This window comes from Myotis myotis, unplaced genomic scaffold, assembly GCF_014108235.1.
Source record: "Myotis myotis isolate mMyoMyo1 unplaced genomic scaffold, mMyoMyo1.p scaffold_m19_p_9, whole genome shotgun sequence".
NCBI lineage: Eukaryota > Metazoa > Chordata > Mammalia > Chiroptera > Vespertilionidae > Myotis > Myotis myotis.
The window spans coordinates 407552-430360 of NW_023416401.1; the positions used below are offsets into that span (position 1 = coordinate 407552).

Consider the following 22809-nt stretch of genomic DNA (forward strand, 5'->3'; position numbering starts at 1 on the left):
GGCTGGTTCCCTTTTAGACACCAATGGTGACCTTTGCCCTCATATGACGCAATGACATAGGAGCCAACGTAAGGTACCTCCTATCGTCTTACAGCCAACTTCTCACAGACAAAGCATTTACCGAATTACAACGCGTCAGGATTTGAAGTTTTCTAAATAAATGCAAAACCTTAATGAACACGTGTCCCAGCCTTTCAAAAGGGGAGAGATCTGTAATGCTGTCAACAATCAAAAGTTTATTTAAAAAATTAAAAACAACAAGAGATGGTAAAAGCTCCCCTGGATCGGAAGCTGATGAGGTTCGCCCTGCGGCTCTTATCTCCCATGCTCATGGTCCCGCGGGAGCCACTTTGGGGGTGCTGGCGAGTCTGGCAGACGCAGCAGCCCGTGGGGAGAGGTCAACTAGTAGCTTCACCGAGTGGTTAAGTCAGCTGTGTGTCGGCTCTTTTATTTCTAAAGCAGGGCCACCAGCAACGGGCGTGATTGCTGTTGGTCTTCATTTCCTAGGACTACCTGGTGCTGCTCCCCAGGGACTACTACGCGGCCCCCTCGCTGCAGCTGCCCGTCACGGAGCCCTGTGCACGCGCGGGCCCTCCCCACGAGAAGTTAGTGTCTCGGATGCTGAGTCGGGGGCTTGCTGCAGGGTGTGCGGTGGCCTCAGGTCCCATCTGCAGCCGGAAGCTCTGACCATTACTTACGGGTGGTTTTTCTCTCTGGAGCAGGCGACCCTCTTCCACGTTAAGAATCACAGAGCACTTTGCACCCCGTAGCTGGTGCTTAAGAGCGGCTTGCACCCTGTAGCTTGTGGAAACGCTGGTGCATGCCCCAGTAAGGCCCAAAGTCACGCACCTGTGAGGGGAGGAGCTTAAAATAGAAAGCGGGTGATTCCTCCATGGCTCCCGCCAATGGGAATGCCCTCCCGGTGCCCTCCTGGTGCCTGTAGTGGGTGCTGTGGTGCTGGAGGAAGGATGGGTGCCTGGATGGATGGGTGTCTGGGTGCGCGAGATGCTCTGTGCTGGGTCTCCATTGTAACTGCGCATCTTGTTGTCGCAGCTGCCTGCTTTACCAGCAGTTGCCACTGGCCCACTTCCCCTGCGCCCTGGCTTGTGAGGCCACACACTTCCTGCTGGATGGACAGCCAAGACCCGTGGCCCTGAGGCAGCCTAGCCCCGCTCACCCCGTCATGGCAGACCTCGGCGGCCGAGAGGTGGGCAGCCTTTCGTTTGCTGTCAAAGCTATTACTACCCCCCCGCTACCCCCCCCCCCCCCCCCGCCCCGTGTCTGCTGAAAACCCCGGCCCCAGCCCTCCCCATGTTCAGGGACCTGGAAGGACGCCTCGCAGGCTCAGTGCAGTGCGTGCGCCAAGTTCTCTGCTGCTGCTGGGGCTGCCGCGCACCCAGTGGGGTGTAGGGTGTGTGCATCGCTTTAGATGATTTGCATCCATATAATTTAACTTTTCTTTTCTAACTGACATCAGTTAAAAGCCTCCAGGCCCACTTCCATTCTTCTTACCTCCCACTGGGAAATTTCTTCCCACTTCAAGCTGTGGAGTCTCTTACCTTGAGACACAGGCAAGGAGATGAGTAGAAAGCGTAGAAGCCCCTGCATGCAGGGTTGCAGATTTAGGAAATAAAAGTACCAGGTGCCCATTAAACCTGAACGGAAGGGAACCGGTGGTTCCATGCTGTTCAATGGGTTTCCTCTGTAACCGAGCAGCCGTCCTGCAGGCCCCCGTGCCCGCAGTGACGCCATGGAAACCGATGTCCATGGTCTGCGCAGCCCTGTTTCTCAGCTGCCCGTGTAAGCACACCCGGCTCAGCTCCCCATCTGCTCGGCCCTCCGACAGGTGGAACTGCACCTGCCGCTGCGGGTCCCGTGGGCCGGCCGCTACGTGGTTGTGGTTGAGTATTCCACGGAGGCAGAGCAGATGTCTGTGGCCGACGTGCACGTGGGGAGCCCGGGGCCGCGCCTGGCCGGCCAGGTGACCATCTACAGCTGCCAGCACAGGTATAGGCCTGCCCGGGGGTTCCTCTAGCGGGGCCGGCGGGAGGTCAGCTGAGGGACTTTGGTTTTCATCGGGATGGAAAGTGGCTCCTTTGTGAGGCTGCTCTTGGCTGCGTGATCGGACGTCACCTCGCAGCGTGGGGGCCGGCAGGCTGCTCGTCATGGGGGCCGGCAGGCTGCTCGTCGGCAGTGCCTGGAAAGCGCCGCAGTTTCTTGAAAAGCTGTTGTACTTTCCATGTTGATGTTGGCACAGGTTCCCAGGAAGCAACATGACCTCTACATTGTCCTCGCTGGTGCCCCCTGTGTGCCCAGGGCAATGCTCGCAGAGAGCAGGGTGTGGCGCCGGGAAAGGCGTCCATCTCGCCTGCCCTCCCAGCGCCCTTCAGAGGTGGAGGTCATGCATGTTCCATGATCGTCGGGAGGAAAATAACGGGACAAAGGATTTTAATGTCTCCCCCTGATGTTCCACTTTCAGGAGCTCTGACCAGGATTTACTAATAGCTGTCTCCCCCCAGCTGGTTTGGCTCAGTGGATAGAGCATCGACCTTCGGAGCAAGGGTTCCGGGTTTGATTCCGCTCAAGGGCACATGCCCTATTTGCAGGCTCCTCCCCGGCCCGGGCCCTGGTTGGGGCTCACACAGGAGGCAACCAATCCATGTGGTTCTCCCACATCAATGCTTCTCTCTGTCTCTCCCTCTCTCTCCCATTCTCCCTAAAAATCAATGGAAACATATCCTCGGGTGAGGGTAAAAAAAAAAAGTTGTTTCCTTGGCGTAACATTTCAGAACAAACAGGCAGCTGAGCAGAGCTGGCTGCACATGAAGAGCCAGTGCCAGGGGTCCCCCAGGACGCTCACCGAGGCCCTGCGAGTTGGAGGCGCAGGTGGGAGCGGTATGGACCACCCAGCTCAGGGCCGAGCCTGGAACCTTCTGCTGCCTCTGCTTCCCTGTTGCTTTTGTCCAACCCGGGCTGCCCTGGGAGCTGGACGCGCTCCCTGTTTCGCAAGTGAAAGAACTTGTGGAAAGAGTTGCTTTGAGCAGCTTCGGGTGGAAACTTTTATGAGACTTGATGAGAGGGCACTGAGTTCACATCACACTCTCAGCCAGGCTCGCAAATAAGCAATGAAGGCTTCCTCCTTTTAAAAATCTTAAAAAAAAAAAATCCAGTCCACCCCATTCTCTGGGCTGATGACTTAAAAAACAAAGAATATAAATAATCGCATTTGGATTTGTAATAGGGGGACCAGATGGGCAAAGAAAGTCCCCCGGAATGTTCTTCCATGATCGGAAGACAGTTTCCTCTCCAGGTGATGTCAGCAACCACTGGAATGTACACTCCCGGTGGGTGGGTCACCCCAGGAATCCCCGTGACTGGGCCATAGGGCCTGGGGCCAGGCTCCTTCGTGCCCTGTCTGCCCCGCCCGCCCTCCAGCTCAGCGCTCCCTCCGGGCACAGGGCCGGTCCCTCCCCCATGGGACACAGAGTAGGGACGGCCAAGAGCCACAGGCAGCTTCCCGAAGGCCTGGCAGCTCTGAGTCACTCCGGACGAGGCTGCGACTACCCAGACCCAGCTGAGGAGTGAGTTCAAAGCTCAGGAAGAAAGGGCGCCTCCCGGGGTTCCATAGCACCGACTCACGGCCTCCGTCTGGACGACACGTTTGGGGGAAGAGCCGTGAGACCCTCTGCAGGTGCTTCTGGCCCTGGACAGGCCAGCACCCGCATGCCCACCTGCAGACCCCCCCGGTCAGGGCCCAACACAGTGTTGCATGGACTGGGAGTCCCTGTTGCTGTGTTCGGCCGCTCCCGGGAGGCTCATGGTATTGATTCTCTGGCTAAAATAGTTCCCTCTCTACTTGCCTGCTGCGTGGCCAATGAACAGGCTACATATACCACAGTCGAAAGAGTTGCAATTGGACAATATTTAACCCATAAATACCTATTTCAAATGTCAGCCCTTCACCACTGCAGCATCTCCTGCTGAGGTCGGGACCCTTGCCAGCCTCACTCCAGCGACTTCCATGTCGTTAACAAGGTCCCAGCAGGAAAGCAGGGGTTCTGGTGGGGGCACCATTTTTCAAAATAGAGCTGTGATGAATCTGCTAAGAGAGGCGGTCACTCACGATTCAACCAATCCAGATATTTCTGTTAGTCTAGTCTCGGAAAGATAAGGCTAAATCTAAACTTAAGCAGATGACTGAATATATTTACTTCCAGAATTCTGCTGGAATCCAAGAAGAAGGCATTTAGAGGACACGCACACACACCTCTACACGCGCGACCCCCCCCCCACACACACACACCTCCATTGAGTTGCTAAATATGCCACAAACTGTGTTTATCCTTTATACACCATCTCATTTTAGCCCTCACCCCAAAAGTCATTGCATAAATTATTTCAAATACAGGGTTGGGCAAACGTAGGTTTACCATTGTGAGTACGCAAAACACAGACTTTATGCTTGTGTTACTGTGTATTGTATCATTTCTACATGAGTAACTGTAAGCCTACTTTTGCCACACCCTGTGTTTCCCAGAGATGGTCATTGTTTTAGGGTGTCACTCGTTCCAAATTATATTCGCAGATAGAAAAGTTGCTGCAGAGCCCGGCCCGTGGCTCAGTGGTGGAGGTCAACCTATGAACCAAGAGATCACGGTTCAACTCCCAGTCAGGCCACAAGCATGGGTTGTGGGCTTGATCCCCAGTGTGGGGCAGGCAGGAGGCAGCCTCTCACTGATGTTTCTCTCTCTTTTCCTCTCTGAAAGCAATAAAAATATATTTAAAAAAGAAGAAGGAAATTCGCTAGAGTCTGAAGTCAGAAACATTCCTCAAAAAACACTTCCTTTATGGGTTCCACCATTACAATGTATTCTTGGTTCAAAACTGTGACCCTTTATTTATTTACTTATTTATTTGTTAAATTTCTAATTCTCACCTAAGGATATTTTTTTCCATTGGCTTTTGAGAGAAAGGGTAAAGAGAGGGAGGAGAAGGGAGAGAGAGAGGGAGAGAGAGAAAGACACACATCAATGTGAGAGAGACCCATGGGTTGGTTGCCTCCTGTGTGCACCCTGACTGGAGTAGGGGATCACATCGCACCCGAGGTACGTGCCTGTGACTGGAATGGAAGCTGGACCTTGGGCCCACGGGCTAACTGTAACCACTGGGCCAAACTGGCCAGGGCAAAACCGGACCTTTTCAGTGTTCCTGGACTTGACCTGATGGGACGGGGGAAGGCGCTGGTAGAAATGGGGCAGGAGGAGGAGGAGCCGCCTGGGCTTCCAGAGGCTCTGGGTGCCTCGGCATTGGGCACAGCCTCCACACTCCCTCAGGCCGTGGGAGGTGGCGGGGCCAGTGGGCAGCACCATGGCCACCAGTACGAGGACATGGGCGACTCTTGCAGAGGCTGTGCCTTAAAGGCAGGCAGTACTGGCCCTGGGCTCTCGTCCGACAACTACACCTCGTCTGTGGAAAAGGTGAGCAGGGCGTTCAGCCTGAGGGGCAGCTCAGCCGTGGGGAGGCCCTTCCCAGCTGGGCTGCATCCTTCACGCTCAGCTCAGTGCAGGGAGGTTCTCGGCTGGCCACCAGGCCATCGACAGCAGAGCCCGAAGAGCCACCGGCCACCCGCAGGGAGGCACCCAGGGAGGGGCCAGGGGGTCGGCTGAGCCAACTGTCTCCTCCTGCAGCGTCCTGTGCCGGAGCGCCCTCACCGACGGCCGGGGCCGCCTGGCCACCTACGAGCTGCTTGCTGACGCGGACGTCCGGCTCAGAGTCCGCAGCGCCCGGCTCCTCCTGGTATGTGTGCCCGTGGGCTTGTTTCATTGTGCGTGTGTGTGTGAATCCTCCCCCGAGAATATTTTCCCATTGATTTTCAGAGCGAGTGTGAGAGAGACACATCAGTTGGTTGCCTCCTGCATGCACCCGACCAGGGCCAGGAATCTAGCCTGCAACCGAGGTACGTGCCCTTGACCAGAATCGAACCCAGGACCCTTTAGTCTGTGGGCTGATGCTTTACCCACTGAGCCACACCATTGGGTTTTAGAAGCATTTGGTTGATATCTATGCTCTTAAAAATAAGCTTATTAAAAATGTGGCTGGTTTTTTTTGACATCTATAACATTAGCCCTGTGAAGAATGGCCAGTTGTATGATGTTTATTCTTCCATCTAGAAATCTGTGTGGCCTCTCCTTTGTTTGAGCCATTGTTAGAACACCCGGTCAAGTTTGATCATCACATATGAGCACATCTCACAAAACCCCATTTCATTAATTTGTACTCATTGTTACTGCTGTGAATGAAATGACGCTTATACCATTTCCTCGCTTATTAGTATCGTTGGTGTGGAGGAACGCATTAGTGACTGTGTCTATTCTTCCTCATTTTACTGTTTTATTACGTCTGTTGGCATCTTGGAAAATTCCTTCAGAGTTTCGAAGGTTGGAATCATCTGGTATTTCCCCCAGACCAGTGGTCAGCAAACTCATTAGTCATCAGAGCCAAATATCAACAGTACAATGATTGAAATTTCTTTTGAGAGCCAAATTTTTTAAACTTAAACTATATAGGTAGGTACATTGTTATTAACTTAATTAGGGTACTCCTAAGGCTTAGGAAGAGCCACACTCAAGGGGCCAAAGAGCCGCATGTGGCTCGCGAGCCGCAGTTTGCCGACCACGGCCCCAGGTGATTGCTACTCTATTTCACAAAGAGCATGACTCCTTTAACTTGAGTGTAATATTAAGACTGACAATGGCAGCATCGCAGGTTAAATGTACGCATGTCCACCTGTCGGTAGCACACCTGACGTGTGAGGGTTTGACAAACAGAGGCAGTGAGGCCTGCGCTGGGAGGGAGTGGCCAGATTTACAGGAAGGTCTCAGGGGACATAAAAGTCCGAAGTGTGAAGCGCTTTCTGGGGCTGCTAATATCCAGCCTGGCACACCCGGGAGCCCGCAGCCCGCACCCGCCTCCTGCGTTTTCAAGATGCCTGCTCGACCGTAGTAAAGCCTTGGCGCTTTCTCTAAAGAAGCACCTGGGATTCAGTTTTTAAAAATTACAAAGTATATAATCACTTAAGACCTTCTTTTTAAAATTACAAATCTCTTTTTAAGCGTAGCAATCCAATTGACTCTTAACCTCTTCATCTTTGGAAGCAGTGATGGGGCTGAATCTTCATCTTTTTTTAATCCTTGCCAGAGAATATGTTTATTAATGTTTTTAGGGAGAGAGAGAGAGAGAGAGAGAGAGAGAGAGAAACATCAATGTGAGAGAGAAACATCAATTGATTGCCTCCTGTACGTACCCCTACGAGGATCCAACCCTCAACCTACATATGTGCTCTGACCCAGAATCAAACCCGTGACCTTTTTGGTGTTGGGACGATGCTCCACCTGACTGAGCCGCTGGCTGGGGCTGTATCTTCCTTTTGACACATACGTCTGCCCTTTTGTAAGAGTCCAGTGTCCTGCCTGAGATATAAGCTCCTGGAGGCAGGGGTGTTGTCTGTCTTGCAGGATCCCCCAGGCTCAGTGCCTCACATGTAGCAGATGTTCAATAAAAATCATTGCTACTGAAAAGCTTTATGATCAAGCTGGCAATACAGTGTTGATCTAAGCTGGAGGATGTTGGTAAGTTAAAAACTGAGTTTTTTGTACGATTCAAAAACTAGCTCTGGAGACAGTTCCTTCAGCGAAAGCCCCCTGTGCCGAGGTCTGCGTCATCCTCTGTGAAGAAGGATTGTTTGCAGCAGGAGCGGCCCGCGCTGGGCGCTGGCTAGCAGGCTCCGGGATGCCCCCCACGCCCCCCGCCGTCCACACGACCTTGTCCCTTTGTATCCTTGTCCCAGGGCGCGCGTCCCTGACCTTGAGCCAGCCCAGAAAGGAGTAGCCGCACACGGTGCTGGAGGAGTCCCGTCATGCACCTTTTCTGCTTTACAGTAACAGTGATAATTTCCCTGCATGAATTCTTTACCCAAAGGCTTTTTTATTATTGTTATTCTTAAAAATACATTTCTATTGATTTCAGAGAGGAAGGGAGAGGGAGAGAGCATCATTGATTGGCTGCCTCCTGTGCGCCCCCTACTGGGGATCAAGCCCACAACCCGGGCATGTGCCCTGACCAGGAATCGAATGGTGGCCGCCTGGATCACAGAGCCACGCGCCTGGGCCCTAACAGCCTTTTTAAAGCCTGCGCTTGACCTTGCCATGGTTTTGCTGGTAACTGCAACGTACCTCTTTGCACTGTTTGCCTGACAGCATCAGATTTGTATCATTCCCATCGAAGAATTCTCAACGGAATATTTGAAACCTCAAGTGAGATGCATCGCCAGTTACGGGCCATTTGCGAACCAAAGGTAAGGCGCTTTCTCCCTGTGTGTGCTCCCTGTGTCCCTGTGTATGCTCCCTGTGTCCCTGTGTGTGCTCCCTGTATGTGCTTCCTGTGTCCCTGTGTATGCTCCCTGTGTCCCTGTGTATGCTCCCTGTGTCCCTGTGTATGCTCCCTCTGTCCCTGTGTGTGCTCCCTGTGTCCCTGTGTATGCTCCCTGTGTCCCTGTGTGTGCTCCCTGTATGTGCTTCCTGTGTCCCTGTGTGTGCTCCCTGTGTCCCTGTGTATGCTCCCTGTGTCCCTGTGTGTGCTCCCTGTGTCCCTGTGTATGCTCCCTGTGTCCCTGTGTATGCTCCCTGTGTCCCTGTGTGTGCTCCCTGTATGTGCTTCCTGTGTCCCTGTGTATGCTCCCTGTGTCCCTGTGTATGCTCCCTGTGTCCCTGTGTGTGCTCCCTGTGTCCCTGTGTGTGCTCCCTCTGTCCCTGTGTGTGCTCCCTGTGTCCCTGTGTATGCTCCCTGTGTCCCTGTGTGTGCTCCCTGTGTCCCTGTGTATGCTCCCTGTGTCCCTGTGTGTGCTCCCTGTGTCCCTGTGTGTGCTCCCTGTGTCCCTGTGTGTGCTCCCTGTGTCCCTGTGTGTGCTCCCTGTGTCCCTGTGTGTGCTCCCTCTGTCCCTGTGTGTGCTCCCTCTGTCCCTGTGTGTGCTCCCTGTGTCCCTGTGTGTGCTCCCTGTGTCCCTGTGTGTGCTCCCTGTGTCTGCTCCCTGTGTCCCTGTGTGTGCTCCCTGTGTCCCTGTGTGTGCTCCCTGTGTGTGCTCCCTGTGTGTGCTCCCTGTGATACTGTCATGCCTGTAAGGTTGCGACTTCCTGCTGCAGAAGTGCCCGCAGGTCAAGGTGGTGAGTGTGACAGACGGACAACCAGCTAGCTCACTGACCGCAGGAGTCTGTGCAGAGCCCTGTAAGAGCAGGAGGCCGAGCCAGTGGCCGGGGCAATGAGCCCAGCCCCATGGCCGGTACGTGACTTCTGTTCTGAACCCTGCGGACTCACTCTGTCCTAATCCTTCAATCCTGTGTCTGAGGCTCTTCATTTAAAAAGCCATGAAAGCAGTGACCGGCCTCACCACGGTCTTATGAGGTTTGCTCACCACAGCTTATGGGGTTTTGGCAGAGTTGTTTTGATGTAGATTCAAACATAACTTATAGACAGTCATGCAAGCTGTGCCACGGCAGGACTGGAGCCGGCGGTGAGATCTGGCTGTGCCTAGGGGGTGACCGGGGTAGTTCTCTTGGCTCCACAGGTTTATGTCACCTTGGCGGGTAGAGGTGAATAATAATGTTCGCTGCGTTGATCTCACTTAACAGTTTTCATCTCGAAGGGAAGCGTCAGCGAGTGTCTGTCGGTTACACTCCCTCAGCATGAAGCTTTGTCTTTCTGTTTTGGCTCATTGCTTTGATTCGGCGGCTGGAGTGCCCTGTGGTCCCCACAGCTTACACTCAGCGTCTGCATCTTCACCAACGGGCAGTTCTCCTTTGGGGTTATCTTTAATACGAGAGTTAAAACACCCTCTTTTTCAGGGCCACGTGCCTCTCCGTGTCCCCCGAAACTCCTCCAGCAGCACTGGTTTTGGATGCCCCACCTGGGGGGCCTCCCCCTCTCCCGCCCCAGGATCCTTCTCCTTCCACTGATGTGGTTACTGGCATCACCATGGAGGCACCGCAGGTAGGACACCCTCCTCCCCCAAGTGTGTTGTTTCGAAGTCAGTGGTTCTCAAAGTGTGTGGCCTGGACCCACCTGGGGACGGGTTAGAAATGCAGATTCGGCCGGCGTGGCTCAGGGGCTGAGCATTGACCTATGAACCAGGAGGTCACAGTTCAATTCCCGGTCCGGCACAGGCCCGGGTTGTGGGCTGGATTCCCAGTGAGGGGTGTGCAGGGGGCAGCCGATCCATGATTCTCTCTCATCATTGATGTTTCTCTCTCTCTCCCTTCCTCTCTGAATCAATTCAAATATTTTTTTTAAAAAAGAAAGACATGCAGATTCATAAGGCCCATCTCAGAGTTACAGGCTTCGAGTCTCTGGAGGGATCTGTGTGTTCACAACCCTCCCAGGAGTTCAGATGCCCCCGCAGTTGGAGGGCCGCTGATCTCAGCGTGGAGGTTCCAGGCGCGAGGCGTCTGATTGATCCTGTCCATGCCACCCCTCCGATCTCTCTGTCCCTCCTTGCCGGGGTCCAACCCCAGCAGGTCCAGGGGTCCCCAAAGGTGTGGACGGAGTCGGCGAAGAAGGAAGGACATGGAGACAGTGTTCAGTTGATCAGCAGCCTAGCCAGGATCTCCAGCCAAGTTCTGGTCTGGATCTCCAGAGAGGTTCTAGTTAGGATCTCCAGCCAGGTTCTGTGTCCATGTTCTCTTGCTAGGTTCTCCAGGTTCTCCAGCCAGGTTCTGTAGCCATGTTCCCTCGCTAGGTTCTCCAGCCAGGTTCTGTCCAGGTTCTCCAGCCAGGTTCAGTCACCAGGTTCTAGTCAGGTTCTCTTGCCAATTTCTGTAGTCAGGTTCAGTCCAGGATCTTTTGCCATGTTCTCTCGCTAGGTTCTGTCTCTAGGTTCTGAGGCCAGTTTCTGTCCAGGATCTTTTGCCATGTTCTCTCCAGCGAAGTTCTTCTGTCTCTAGAGAACGTTCTGTGTAGGTTCTGTGCCTCCTGGTTCTGTCTTCTAAGTTCTGTTCTCTAAGTTCTGTGTTCTAAGTTCTGGGACTTGCTGTCTTGTTGCATCTGTATTTATACCAGTTGATTCAATCCTATCAATCTCTATTACAAAGGTTAGGGTGTTTCTTATCTCCATTCCAGGGAGTAAAGATTATGTAGCTTAAGCATGATTGTTCATAGTTAAAGTGATTAATTACCCACCTGGCACTTAGTTAAGAGGTTTTATTCCCTCCCTAACTTCAGGGGAAAATCCCTACCTGGGGAAACAAGCTTTCTCAGAGAGGTGACCTTGGTTAAAACACATAGTGCCAAGAAGGTGAGCAAACATATCAAGAACAGTATGCCATATATGCCAGGTCCCTTGAAACAGCAAGGATGGACCGGCTCCCGGCACCTCCTGCTTCTCCACCTGAGGCATTGAGCAAGTTCATGGCCCATCTTGTGGTACCTCATATTTTCGTGGTTCTTTGCTGTCTGACACTGTCAGGCTTATTATGTCCCCCAAGCTGGAATGCAAGCACCTTTAGGACAGCGACTGTGGCTGACAATGTTCTTGTATCACCAGCTGCACAAGCACAATTTGCAGGAAGGATATTCTCAATAAACACGTCTTGGTTCGTCTTCTCGAGCAGCCATTTCCCACCTGCTCATCTGATGGCACACAACTCACCGCTAAAATCCCACGGCACACCAGAAGATACAGTCTGACAAGTGATAGATGTCATTTTGGTTGATTTACAAAAAAATAATAGTAGTAATTATCTACCCTCTTTACTCCAAAGTGACTTTTTAAAAAAATCAGATGCCTATACTTGTATAATAAGGATTTCTGGTTCCAAGAATTAACCAATCAAATGCAACCTTATTATGCAATGTGAGCAATAAGATGCAGTTCTATTATTTGACTTATACTGTGTTTATGGCTCAAGACAGGGCAGTCACACCAGACACTATTGTTGTGTTGGCTAATGTTGTTTTAATGTTCTTAGTGACCTTTTTTTTTTTTTGAGAGAGAGAAGAAGGGAGAGAGAGAAACATCAATGGTGAGAGAATCACTGATCGGCGGCCTCCTGCATGCCCCACACTGGGGATTGAGCCTGCAACCCAGGTATGTGTCCTGACTGGGAACCGAACCCGGGACCTCCTGGTTCATAGGTCGACGCTCACCACTGAGCCACGCTGGCTCCTTATGACCTGGTTGTTACAGTAGTGACTGAACGCTGAGAACAGTCTGTGCAGCCGTTTGACAAGCATGCTGTGCATCCTGTTGGCGGGCATCAAGACCTGAAACTGTCAGTTATCTGTTCCACTTTGGCAAAAGCTGCCACACAGTTTCCCAGCGTGACCACCAAATCCCCCCCTCCCATCGAGGTGGCACCTCCGCAGGCCAGCGGCTCTCGGCTGACGCAGGTGAAGCGGCTGCAACGTCCCAGTGGAGGCGCTCGCTCCCCTGGGCAAACCCCTGCTCGCTTGTTTTTAACCTGGAGCTTCCTGCGATTCTGACTGCTCGTCGCTCTGCAGCTCGAGGAGTTTGTTCTTCTCTCTTCCTCCTAGAGCCAAGTGACCCTGAGAGGCCGCGTGCCACGCCCCGGCCGCTACATCATCGCCATCCACTTCTACCAGCCAGCTCACCCCGCGTTCCCCGCGGAGGTGTCTGTGGACGGAGGGCGGCGCTGGCCAGGTGAGCGGCGGGAGCTCCGGCTGCTGCCCCCCGTCTCCCAGGGCCTTGCAGGGCGTGACAGGACCCCTCTCTGCCCAGGCGTCTTCCGTGCCTTCTTCTGTCCCCACGTGCTGGGCTGCCAGGACCAGGCCATCGCCCGAGACCAGGCTGAGTTCGCCGTCTGGGAGCCGGAGGTGGCTGTGACTGTGAAGGTTCCGGAAGGAAAGTCCTTAGTGCTGGTGCGTGTGTGTGTCCCCAGCTCCATCTCCGCATGACGTCATCCTGTGGGTCTGTGTGTTTGGCTCATGACGATCATTCCTCCAAGGAATTGAGGTCACGGATATACATTTTAATATATTTTTATTGATTTCAGAGAGAAGGGGAGAGAGAGAGGGAGACAGAAGCATCAGTGATGAGAGAGAATCATGGATCTGCTGCCTCCTGCACGCCCCCCACTGGGGATCCAGCCCACAGCCCGGGCCTGTGCCCTGACCAGGAATTGAACATGACCTCCTGGTTCATAGGTCAATGCTCAGCCACTGAGCCACGCCGGCCAGACATGAGGTCATATTTATAGGAAAATGTTTAAACCTTACAGCTACCTGTTAACAACAAAAAAGTGTGTGATGATTAAAATCGAGGGAAACTGGAATAACAGGACAATTGTGAATATGCCCGAGTGAGCTCTGCTGAGCCTCCTGCCCCGCCTGCCCCCCCACCCTCCGCCTGCCCCCTCACCGTCTGCCTGCCCCCCTCACCGTCCGCCAGCCCCTCACCGTCCGCCAGCCCCCCGACCCTCCGCCTGCCCCCTCACCCTCCACCAGCCCCCCCTCACCCTCCACCAGCCCCCCTCACCCTCCACCAGCCCCCCCTCACCCTCCACCAGCCCCCCTCACCCTTCTCCAGCCCTCCCTCACCCTCCGCCTGGTCTCTCTGAAGCTGGAAGACCCCTCTGTTCCTGAAACTTCCCCTCCTGGGTTCCCATGGCTCTCTTCTCGATTTATCTGCCCACTTTCTCTAATGCTCTCCCGTGATCTCTCCTTCCCTTTGGCCCCACATGTTGGCACTCCCCTGAGCCCTTGTCCATCATCTCCCTTCATGCAGCCTCCTCTGCACCTGCCAATTCGGTTCGGTCCTCATGGGAGGGGCACCCTCCCCCATGGATTCATCTCTGCTTCCTCCTGAGCTCCAGGCCCAACATGGGAGCATCGGCTGCACATCTCCATCCCAGAGACCTCACACGCCCCAAACCTGGCCTGTGCCCTGCACAGCCCCGGTGTCCCCACTGTGCCCATCACCTGGGTCGCTGGAGCCACAGTCGCTGATGCCCAGGGGCTTCCCACGGGGCCTCCCATGGAGCCGGGCTACCCGGCGCCCTCAGGCCTGGCCCTGCCCCGCTCTGAGGAGGTCGCCTTCCTCGGGACGGGCCTGACCTGACTCATTGTGTCTCCCTGGTGCCTGGCACACCTGGCCTATGGGCTTGACAAGTGTTTGTTGAGTTGCATGACGTGAGCCCAGTGGGGTCTCTGTAAGTGCAGGTCGCTGAGCAGGCGACAGAGACGTTTGAAACTCCCTGCAGCGTTTGTTACCGGCCGAGTCCCATTCACTCAGGAGCAGAGAACCCGCAGGACTTTACATACGGGCTACAGTTACTCACGACAGAGGATAAGCTCTAGGGCACTCCAGGCACGGGCTTTCCCATTGGTTCTGCCATTTCAGTTTGCTCACCTTTAAAAAATACAAAACAGCAAACCAAGATGGTGGCATAGGTTAACGCCAGAGTTTGCTGCCTTGAACAACCACTTCAAAAATACAACTAAAAGACGGAATGGACGTCATCCAGAACCACAGGAAGGCTGGCTGAGTGGAAGTTCTACAACTAGGAGGAAAGAGAATAGCATACCGAGACTCAGAGGAGGCGCAGTGCTGAAGTAAAATACTAAGGTGTGGAGTGCATGCGGAGCGGGCTGAGGGCGCGATTGTCTTTTTCAATCGGGGGGGAGTCTCAGGCTCTGAGCTCCAGATCCGGGCAAGTCTCTAGGGACCCAGACTCAAACGGGAGAAGCGGGACTGACTGGCTTTGGTCAGAACTCAAAGGCAGCTTTCTCGCCGAGGTTTGCAGCGGTTGCTGGGACTCTGAGAAGCAGAGCCCCTGGGGACGGGACTAAGAGCAGCCATAACTGCTCGTTCTGCCTGCCCTGTTGATCCCCTGGGACCTGCCCCGCCCAGCCCTGCACAGAGGCATTTGCCGGATAGCCTCAGGCAAAGGCTAGATTAGCATCTCCCTAGAGGACAGAAGTTCTCCCACTGCAGACACAGCTGATTCTCATAGCCACTTGGCCTGGAGCTCAAATCCCCCCAAGTATTACCTACAACAATCAAGGCTTAACTACAACAAGACAGCGCACAAAGACCACTAGGGAGTGCACCAAGAAAGCATAAAAAATGCGGAGACAAAGAAACAGGACACACATGTCAGAATTGGAGGATATAGAGCTCAAAACCACACTTTTAAGGTCTTTCAATAATTTTCTAGAAACTGCCGATAAACTTAATGAGATCTACAAGAAATCTAATGAGACCCTCGATGTTGTGATAAAGAACCAACTAGAAATTAAGCATACACTGACTGAAATAAAGAATATTATACAGACACCCAACAGCAGACCAGAGGAGCGCAAGAATCAAGTCAAAGATTTGAAATGCGAAGAAGCAAAAAACACCCAACCGGAAAAGCAAAATGAAAAAAGAATCCGAAAATACGAAGATAGTGTAAGGAGCCTCTGGGACAACTTCAAGCGTACCAACATCTGAATTATGGGGGTGCCAGAAGATGAGAGAGAGCAAGATATTGAAAACCTATTTGAAGAAATAATGACAGAAAACTTCCCCTACCTGGTGAAAGAAATAGACTTACAGGTCCAGGAAGCGCAGAGAACCCCAAACAAAAGGAATCCAAAGAGGACTACACCAAGACACATCATAATTAAAATGCCAAGAGCAAAAGACAAAGAGAGAATCTTAAAAGCAGCAAGAGAAAGAAACTCAGTTACCTACAAGGGAATACCCATACGACTGTCAGCTGATTTCTCAACAGAAACTTTGCAGGCCAGAAGGGAGTGGCAAGGAATATTCAAAGTGATGAATACCAAGAACCTACAACCAAGATTACTTTATCCAGCAAAGCTATCATTCAGAATTGAAGGTCAGATAAAGAGCTTCACAGATAAGGAAAAGCTAAAGGAGTTCATCACCACCAAACCAGCATTATATGAAATGCTGAAAGGTATCCTTTAAGAAGAAGAAGAAGAAAAAGGTAAAGATACAAGTTATGAACAACAAATATGCATCTATCGACAAGTGAATAAATAATCTGATGTACAGAATGAACTGGTGATTATAATAGAATCAGGGACATAGAAAGGGAATGGACTGACTATTCTTGGGGGGAAAGGGGTGTGGGAGATGCGGGAAGAGACTGGACAAAAATCGTGCACCTATGGATGAGGACAGTGGGTGGGGAGTGAGGGTGGAGGGTGGGGTGGGAACTGGGAGGAGGGGAGTTATGGGGGGAAAAAAAGAGGAAAAAATGTAATAATCTGAACAATAAAGATTTAATTAAAAAAAAATACAAAACAGGACCAGCCAGTGTTGCTCAGTGGTTGAGCGTTGACCTATGAACCAGGAGGCCACGGTTCAATTCCAGGTCAGGACACGTGCCCAGATTTCAGGCCCGATCCCCATTGTGGGGCGTGCAGGAGCAGCCAATCCATGGTTCTCTCTCATCATTGATGCTTCTCTCTCGCCTTCTCCCTTCCTCTCTGACATCAATAAAAAAAATATATTTATTTTAAAAAATACCGAACAGCAACCCCTGTGGATCCAGAGGTGCCCAGGCGTGGCTCCCTTGGCCTGGCGTCCTGACAGGCCCCGGTTACCCCCAGGCCTCTTGCCCCGCCCGGCGTCCAGGCTGCCGCTCTGAGCAGCTCTTCCCAGGGGCCTGCCCGCCCCATCATTTCCTGCACGGATCACGGAGTGAGCCTTCACGCTGGCGGGGGTTCTGTGACTGCGTAAATCCTGCCTCATGGGTCTGGGCTGAGCGACGGGACACTGATCCTGCACAGAGATGAGCAGCGGCAGGGGAGCCATGTGCGGGAAAGCCAAGGACATGCTCACGCTCCCTGCAGGTCCGCATCCTCCTGGTGCCCGCGGAGAACCACGCCTACCAGATCCTCCACCAGCAGTCGGTGGACAAGTCCCGCGAGTTCGTCGCCAACTGTGGAGGGAACAGCTTTTATATTGAGTGAGTACTTCCTTGTGGAAAGGCCCTGGAAGGTGGGGGCTCCCGGGGCCTGTCCTCCCCTCTCTGCGCCAGCGAGAGGCATGAGGCCGGGCCTGGGCAGGGGGTGTCCTCTGCACGCCTTGTCCTATGATGGGTGCTGTCATGCACATCCGGGCAAGACCCTCACCCTCAACAGGGGTCTCCACGAGGCACCCTCCCAGCGGGGATTCATGGTCACGCAGGAGCTTCTCGTCCCCTCGCTGCTTCCTGGGGTCCAGCCCCGTTTCCTGAGACACCCCACGGGCACCTCCCCTGGGAGCCGTGTCGGACCCAGTGCCCACCCTCCTGTGCCACCTGATTGAGCAGGAGCCTCAGGCCAGACAGACCCCCATCCTCTGTCCTGCTCCCTGATGCCCAGAGCCTGGTGCAGCCCGAGTGTCAGCCCCGGTCTCTCCACAGACCTGCCTGGGCCCCCACAGGATTCCTGGGGAACCCAGGTCCCTCAGGCAGCTGGGGGGCAAAAGTCCCTGAATATAAAATGCTCAGAGCAAAGACTCTGAAGTCAAACAGCTGTGGATTTGAGCGACCCTATAGCTCTGTGGCCTGGGGAATGTTGCTTACCCTCTAGGAGCCTCAGTTGCCCTATCTGTGAAATGGGCATAGGCCTGCCTGGTGGCTGTGAGGTTAAGTGAGAGGTAGGGAAAGCTCTGGGCACGCAACACTCAATAGATGTTGACAGTCCAGCTGCTCCTCCTCATTATTGCGATCAGTGTGTCATTAGACACTTAGGTGTAAGTTCTTGGTAATGCTTTATTGAAATATAACCCGCATCTTGTACTACTCATCCTGTAGGTAAATTTTCACCCTGTTACCCCAGCCCCAAAGGTTTCCACCCCCAGCCTTAGCTCTTGTGGGGTGTTCTGGAGTGGGGGGCAGGGGGCAGCTGTCCCTGGCTGTGTGTGCAGGGCTGGGGCTTTCTCCCACGTTCTCCCAGACCCCAGAGTCACAGTCCCTCCCCAAGACCCTGCTGGTGGGCAAGCGGGAGGGCTGGTGGGATGTCTCTGGGCACAGCTCCCAGGATGTGAGTCCTGTTTGTCTCCACAGCCCCCAGACGGCCTCCGGGTTCTGTAAGGACTCCGCCAGGTCCCTGGCAGCGCTCTACCATGAGGGCGCGCTGCCCTGTGAGTGCCACCCCGCCGGTGCTGCTGGCCCTCACTGCAGCCCCGAGGGCGGGCAGTGCCCTTGCCAGCCCGGCGTCATCGGTCGGCAGTGTACCCGCTGTCGAACGGGCTACTACGGATTCCCACACTGCAAACGTAAGTGCCCGCTCAGCCATCCGGCAGTTCCGTCCCAGGTGCACGGGCTCCTCTAGGGCAGCCTCTGTCCCAGCTGCACGGGCTCCATGGGGCGGCCTCTGTCCCAGGTGCACGGTTCCATGGGGCGGCCTCTGTCCCAGCTGCACGGTTCCATGGGGCGGCCTCTGTCCCAGGTGCACGGGCTCCATGGGGCGGCCTCTGTCCCAGGTGCACGGGCTCCATGGGGCGGCCTCTGTCCCAGGTGCACGGTTCCATGGGGCGGCCTCTGTCCCAGGTGCACGGTTCCATGGGGCGGCCTCTGTCCCAGGTGCACGGGCTCCATGGGGCGGCCTCTGTCCCAGCTGTACGGGTTCCATGGGGCGGCCTCTGTCCCAGCTGCACGGGCTCCGTAGGGCGGCCTCTGTCCCAGGTGCACGGGCTCCTCTAGGGCGGCCTCTGTCCCAGGTGCACGGGCTCCGTAGGGCGGCCTCTGTCCCAGGTGCACGGGCTCCGTAGGGCGGCCTCTGTCCCAGGTGCACGGGTTCCATGGGGCGGCCTCTGTCCCAGCTGCACGGGCTCCGTAGGGCGGCCTCTGTTCCAGGTGCACGGGCTCCTCTAGGGCAGCCTCTGTCCCAGGTGCACGGGCTCCTCTAGGGCGGCCTCTGTCCCAGGTGCACGGGCTCCATGGGGCGGCCTCTGTCCCAGCTGCACGGGCTCCATGGGGCAGCCTCTGTCCCAGGTGCACGGGCTCCATGGGGCAGCCTCTGTCCCAGGTGCACGGGCTCCAGGGGGCGGCCTCTGTCCCAGCTGCACGGGCTCCATGGGGCGGCCTCTGTCCCAGCTGCACGGGCTCCATGGGGCGGCCTCTGTCCCAGGTGCACGGGCTCCTCTAGGGCAGCCCCTGTCCCAGGTGCACGGGCTCCTCTAGGGAAGCCTCTGTCCCAGGTGCACGGGCTCCTCTAGGGCGGCCTCTGTCCCAGCTGCACGGGCTCCTCTAGGGCAGCCCCTGTTCCAGGTGCACGGGCTCCGTGGGGCGGCCTCTGTCCCAGCTGCACGGGCTCCTCTAGGGCAGCCCCTGTTCCAGGTGCACGGGCTCCGTGGGGCGGCCTCTGTCCCAGCTGCACGGGCTCCATGGGGCGGCCTCTGTCCCAGCTGCACGGGCTCCGTAGGGCGGCCTCTGTCCCAGCTGCACGGGCTCCGTAGGGCGGCCTCTGTCCCAGCTGCACGGGCTCCGTAGGGCGGCCTCTGTCCCAGGTGCACGGGCTCCTCTAGGGCAGCCCCTGTTCCAGGTGCACGGGCTCCATGGGGCGGCCTCTGTCCCAGGTGCACGGGCTCCTCTAGGGAAGCCTCTGTCCCAGGTGCACGGGCTCCGTGGGGCGGCCTCTGTCCCAGGTGCACGGGTTCCATGGGGCGGCCTCTGTCCCAGGTGCACGGGTTCCATGGGGCGGCCTCTGTCCCAGGTGCACGGGCTCCGTGGGGCGGCCTCTGTCCCTGGTGCACGGGTTCCATGGGGCAGCCTCTGTCCCAGGTGCACGGGCTCCATGGGGCAGCCTCTGTCCCAGGTGCACGGGCTCCATGGGGCGGCCTCTGTCCCAGCTGCACGGGCTCCATGGGGCGGCCTCTGTTCCAGGTGCACGGGTTCCATGGGGCGGCCTCTGTCCCAGCTGCACGGGCTCCTCTAGGGCGGCCTCTGTCCCAGGTGCACGGGCTCCATGGGGCGGCCTCTGTCCCAGGTGCACGGGCTCCTCTAGGGCGGCCTCTGTCCCAGGTGCACGGGCTCCATGGGGCGGCCTCTGTCCCAGGTGCACGGGCTCCATGGGGCGGCCTCTGTCCCAGCTGCACGGGCTCCATGGGGCGGCCTCTGTCCCAGCTGCACGGGCTCCGTGGGGCGGCCTCTGTCCCAGGTGCACGGGCTCCTCTAGGGCAGCCCCTGTCCCAGGTGCACGGGCTCCTCTAGGGAAGCCTCTGTCCCAGGTGCACGGGCTCCTCTAGGGAAGCCTCTGTCCCAGGTGCACGGGCTCCTCTAGGGCGGCCTCTGTCCCAGCTGCACGGGCTCCTCTAGGGCGGCCTCTGTCCCAGGTGCACGGGCTCCTCTAGGGCGGCCTCTGTCCCAGGTGCACGGGCTCCTCTAGGGCAGCCCCTGTTCCAGGTGCACGGGCTCCGTGGGGCGGCCTCTGTCCCAGGTGCACGGGCTCCTCTAGGGCAGCCCCTGTTCCAGGTGCACGGGCTCCGTGGGGCGGCCTCTGTCCCAGGTGCACGGGCTCCTCTAGGGCGGCCTCTGTCCCAGCTGCACGGGCTCCTCTAGGGCAGCCCCTGTTCCAGGTGCACGGGCTCCGTGGGGCGGCCTCTGTCCCAGGTGCACGGGCTCCTCTAGGGCAGCCCCTGTTCCAGGTGCACGGGCTCCGTGGGGCGGCCTCTGTCCCAGGTGCACGGGCTCCTCTAGGGAAGCCTCTGTCCCAGGTGCACGGGCTCCGTGGGGCGGCCTCTGTCCCAGGTGCACGGGCTCCATGGGGCGGCCTCTGTCCCAGGGGCACGGGCTCCATGGGGCGGCCTCTGTCCCAGGTGCACGGGTTCCATGGGGCGGCCTCTGTCCCAGGTGCACGGGCTCCATGGGGCGGCCTCTGTTCCAGGTGCACGGGTTCCATGGGGCGGCCTCTGTCCCAGCTGCACGGGCTCCTCTAGGGCGGCCTCTGTCCCAGGTGCACGGGCTCCATGGGGCGGCCTCTGTCCCAGGTGCAAGGGCTCCTCTAGGGCGGCCTCTGTCCCAGGTGCACGGGCTCCATGGGCGGCCTCTGTCCCAGGTGCACGGGCTCCATGGGGCGGCCTCTGTCCCAGCTGCACGGGCTCCATGGGGCGGCCTCTGTCCCAGCTGCACGGGCTCCGTGGGGCGGCCTCTGTCCCAGGTGCACGGGCTCCTCTAGGGCAGCCCCTGTCCCAGGTGCACGGGCTCCTCTAGGGAAGCCTCTGTCCCAGGTGCACGGGCTCCTCTAGGGCGGCCTCTGTCCCAGCTGCACGGGCTCCTCTAGGGCGGCCTCTGTCCCAGCTGCACGGGCTCCTCTAGGGCAGCCCCTGTTCCAGGTGCACGGGCTCCGTGGGGCGGCCTCTGTCCCAGGTGCACGGGCTCCTCTAGGGCAGCCCCTGTTCCAGGTGCACGGGCTCCATGGGGCGGCCTCTGTCCCAGGTGCACGGGCTCCTCTAGGGAAGCCTCTGTCCCAGGTGCACGGGCTCCGTGGGGCGGCCTCTGTCCCAGGTGCACGGGTTCCATGGGGCGGCCTCTGTCCCAGGTGCACGGGCTCCATGGGGCGGCCTCTGTCCCAGGTGCACGGGTTCCATGGGGCGGCCTCTGTCCCTGGTGCACGGGTTCCATGGGGCAGCCTCTGTCCCAGGTGCACGGGCTCCATGGGGCGGCCTCTGTCCCAGGTGCACGGGCTCCTCTAGGGCGGCCTCTGTCCCAGCTGCACGGGCTCCTCTAGGGCAGCCCCTGTTCCAGGTGCACGGGCTCCGTGGGGCGGCCTCTGTCCCAGGTGCACGGGCTCCTCTAGGGCAGCCCCTGTTCCAGGTGCACGGGCTCCATGGGGCGGCCTCTGTCCCAGGTGCACGGGCTCCTCTAGGGAAGCCTCTGTCCCAGGTGCACGGGCTCCGTGGGGCGGCCTCTGTCCCAGGTGCACGGGTTCCATGGGGCGGCCTCTGTCCCAGGTGCACGGGCTCCATGGGGCGGCCTCTGTCCCAGGTGCACGGGTTCCATGGGGCGGCCTCTGTCCCTGGTGCACGGGCTCCATGGGGCAGCCTCTGTCCCAGGTGCACGGGCTCCATGGGGCGGCCTCTGTCCCAGGTGCACGGGCTCCTCTAGGGCGGCCTCTGTCCCAGGTGCACGGGCTCCATGGGGCGGCCTCTGTCCCAGGTGCACGGGCTCCATGGGGCGGCCTCTGTCCCAGCTGCACGGGCTCCATGGGGCGGCCTCTGTCCCAGCTGCACGGGCTCCGTGGGGCGGCCTCTGTCCCAGGTGCACGGGCTCCTCTAGGGAAGCCTCTGTCCCAGGTGCACGGGCTCCGTGGGGCGGCCTCTGTCCCAGGTGCACGGGCTCCTCTAGGGAAGCCTCCGTCCCAGGTGCACGGGCTCCATGGGGCAGCCTCTGTCCCAGGTGCACGGGCTCCATGGGGCGGCCTCTGTCCCAGGTGCACAGGCTCCTGAGGGGGAGTGGAGGCAGGGCCAGGGGCTACCACGCCCTGAGCCAGAAGCCTGCAGACCTTATCTAAGACCCATCCTGCTTCTCAGAAGCAGGTTCATCCCGCTGCCCAAGATGTAGCCTCGGCACAGAGTCTCCACATGAGACCAGCCTTGCCAACGGGTCCTGCTCCTGATCCCAGCCTGGCTCAGGGCTCCATGCACTGGGGTGCACTGGGTTTGGATGCACTGGGGTGCATTGGGTGCATTGGCCTGCTAGTTTGGAGCCCCTTCGGGAGCCTCCAGGGACTGCACAGGTCCCTCTGGACCTCTTGCATGGACTCTGGACGGGCCACTGCTCTCCTGTCTCCTTTTCAATCCCA

General features: G+C 57.0%; 1 protein-coding gene across 3 annotated transcripts in view; it reads left to right on the top strand.

Moving 5' to 3' along the window:
- The window catches only part of LAMA3 (laminin subunit alpha 3), a 148641-nt gene that overhangs the window by 57730 nt on the left and 68102 nt on the right, over positions 1-22809 (top strand). For all 3 annotated transcript variants that reach the window (XM_036321714.1, XM_036321713.1, XM_036321712.1), the window contains exons 20-29: positions 508-605; positions 1054-1207; positions 1847-2007; positions 5688-5796; positions 8256-8353; positions 9897-10041; positions 12580-12706; positions 12785-12924; positions 16873-16988; positions 18072-18283. In XM_036321714.1, the coding sequence (XP_036177607.1) occupies positions 508-605; positions 1054-1207; positions 1847-2007; positions 5688-5796; positions 8256-8353; positions 9897-10041; positions 12580-12706; positions 12785-12924; positions 16873-16988; positions 18072-18283 (1360 nt within the window). The remainder of the gene's footprint in view (positions 1-507; positions 606-1053; positions 1208-1846; positions 2008-5687; positions 5797-8255; positions 8354-9896; positions 10042-12579; positions 12707-12784; positions 12925-16872; positions 16989-18071; positions 18284-22809) is intronic.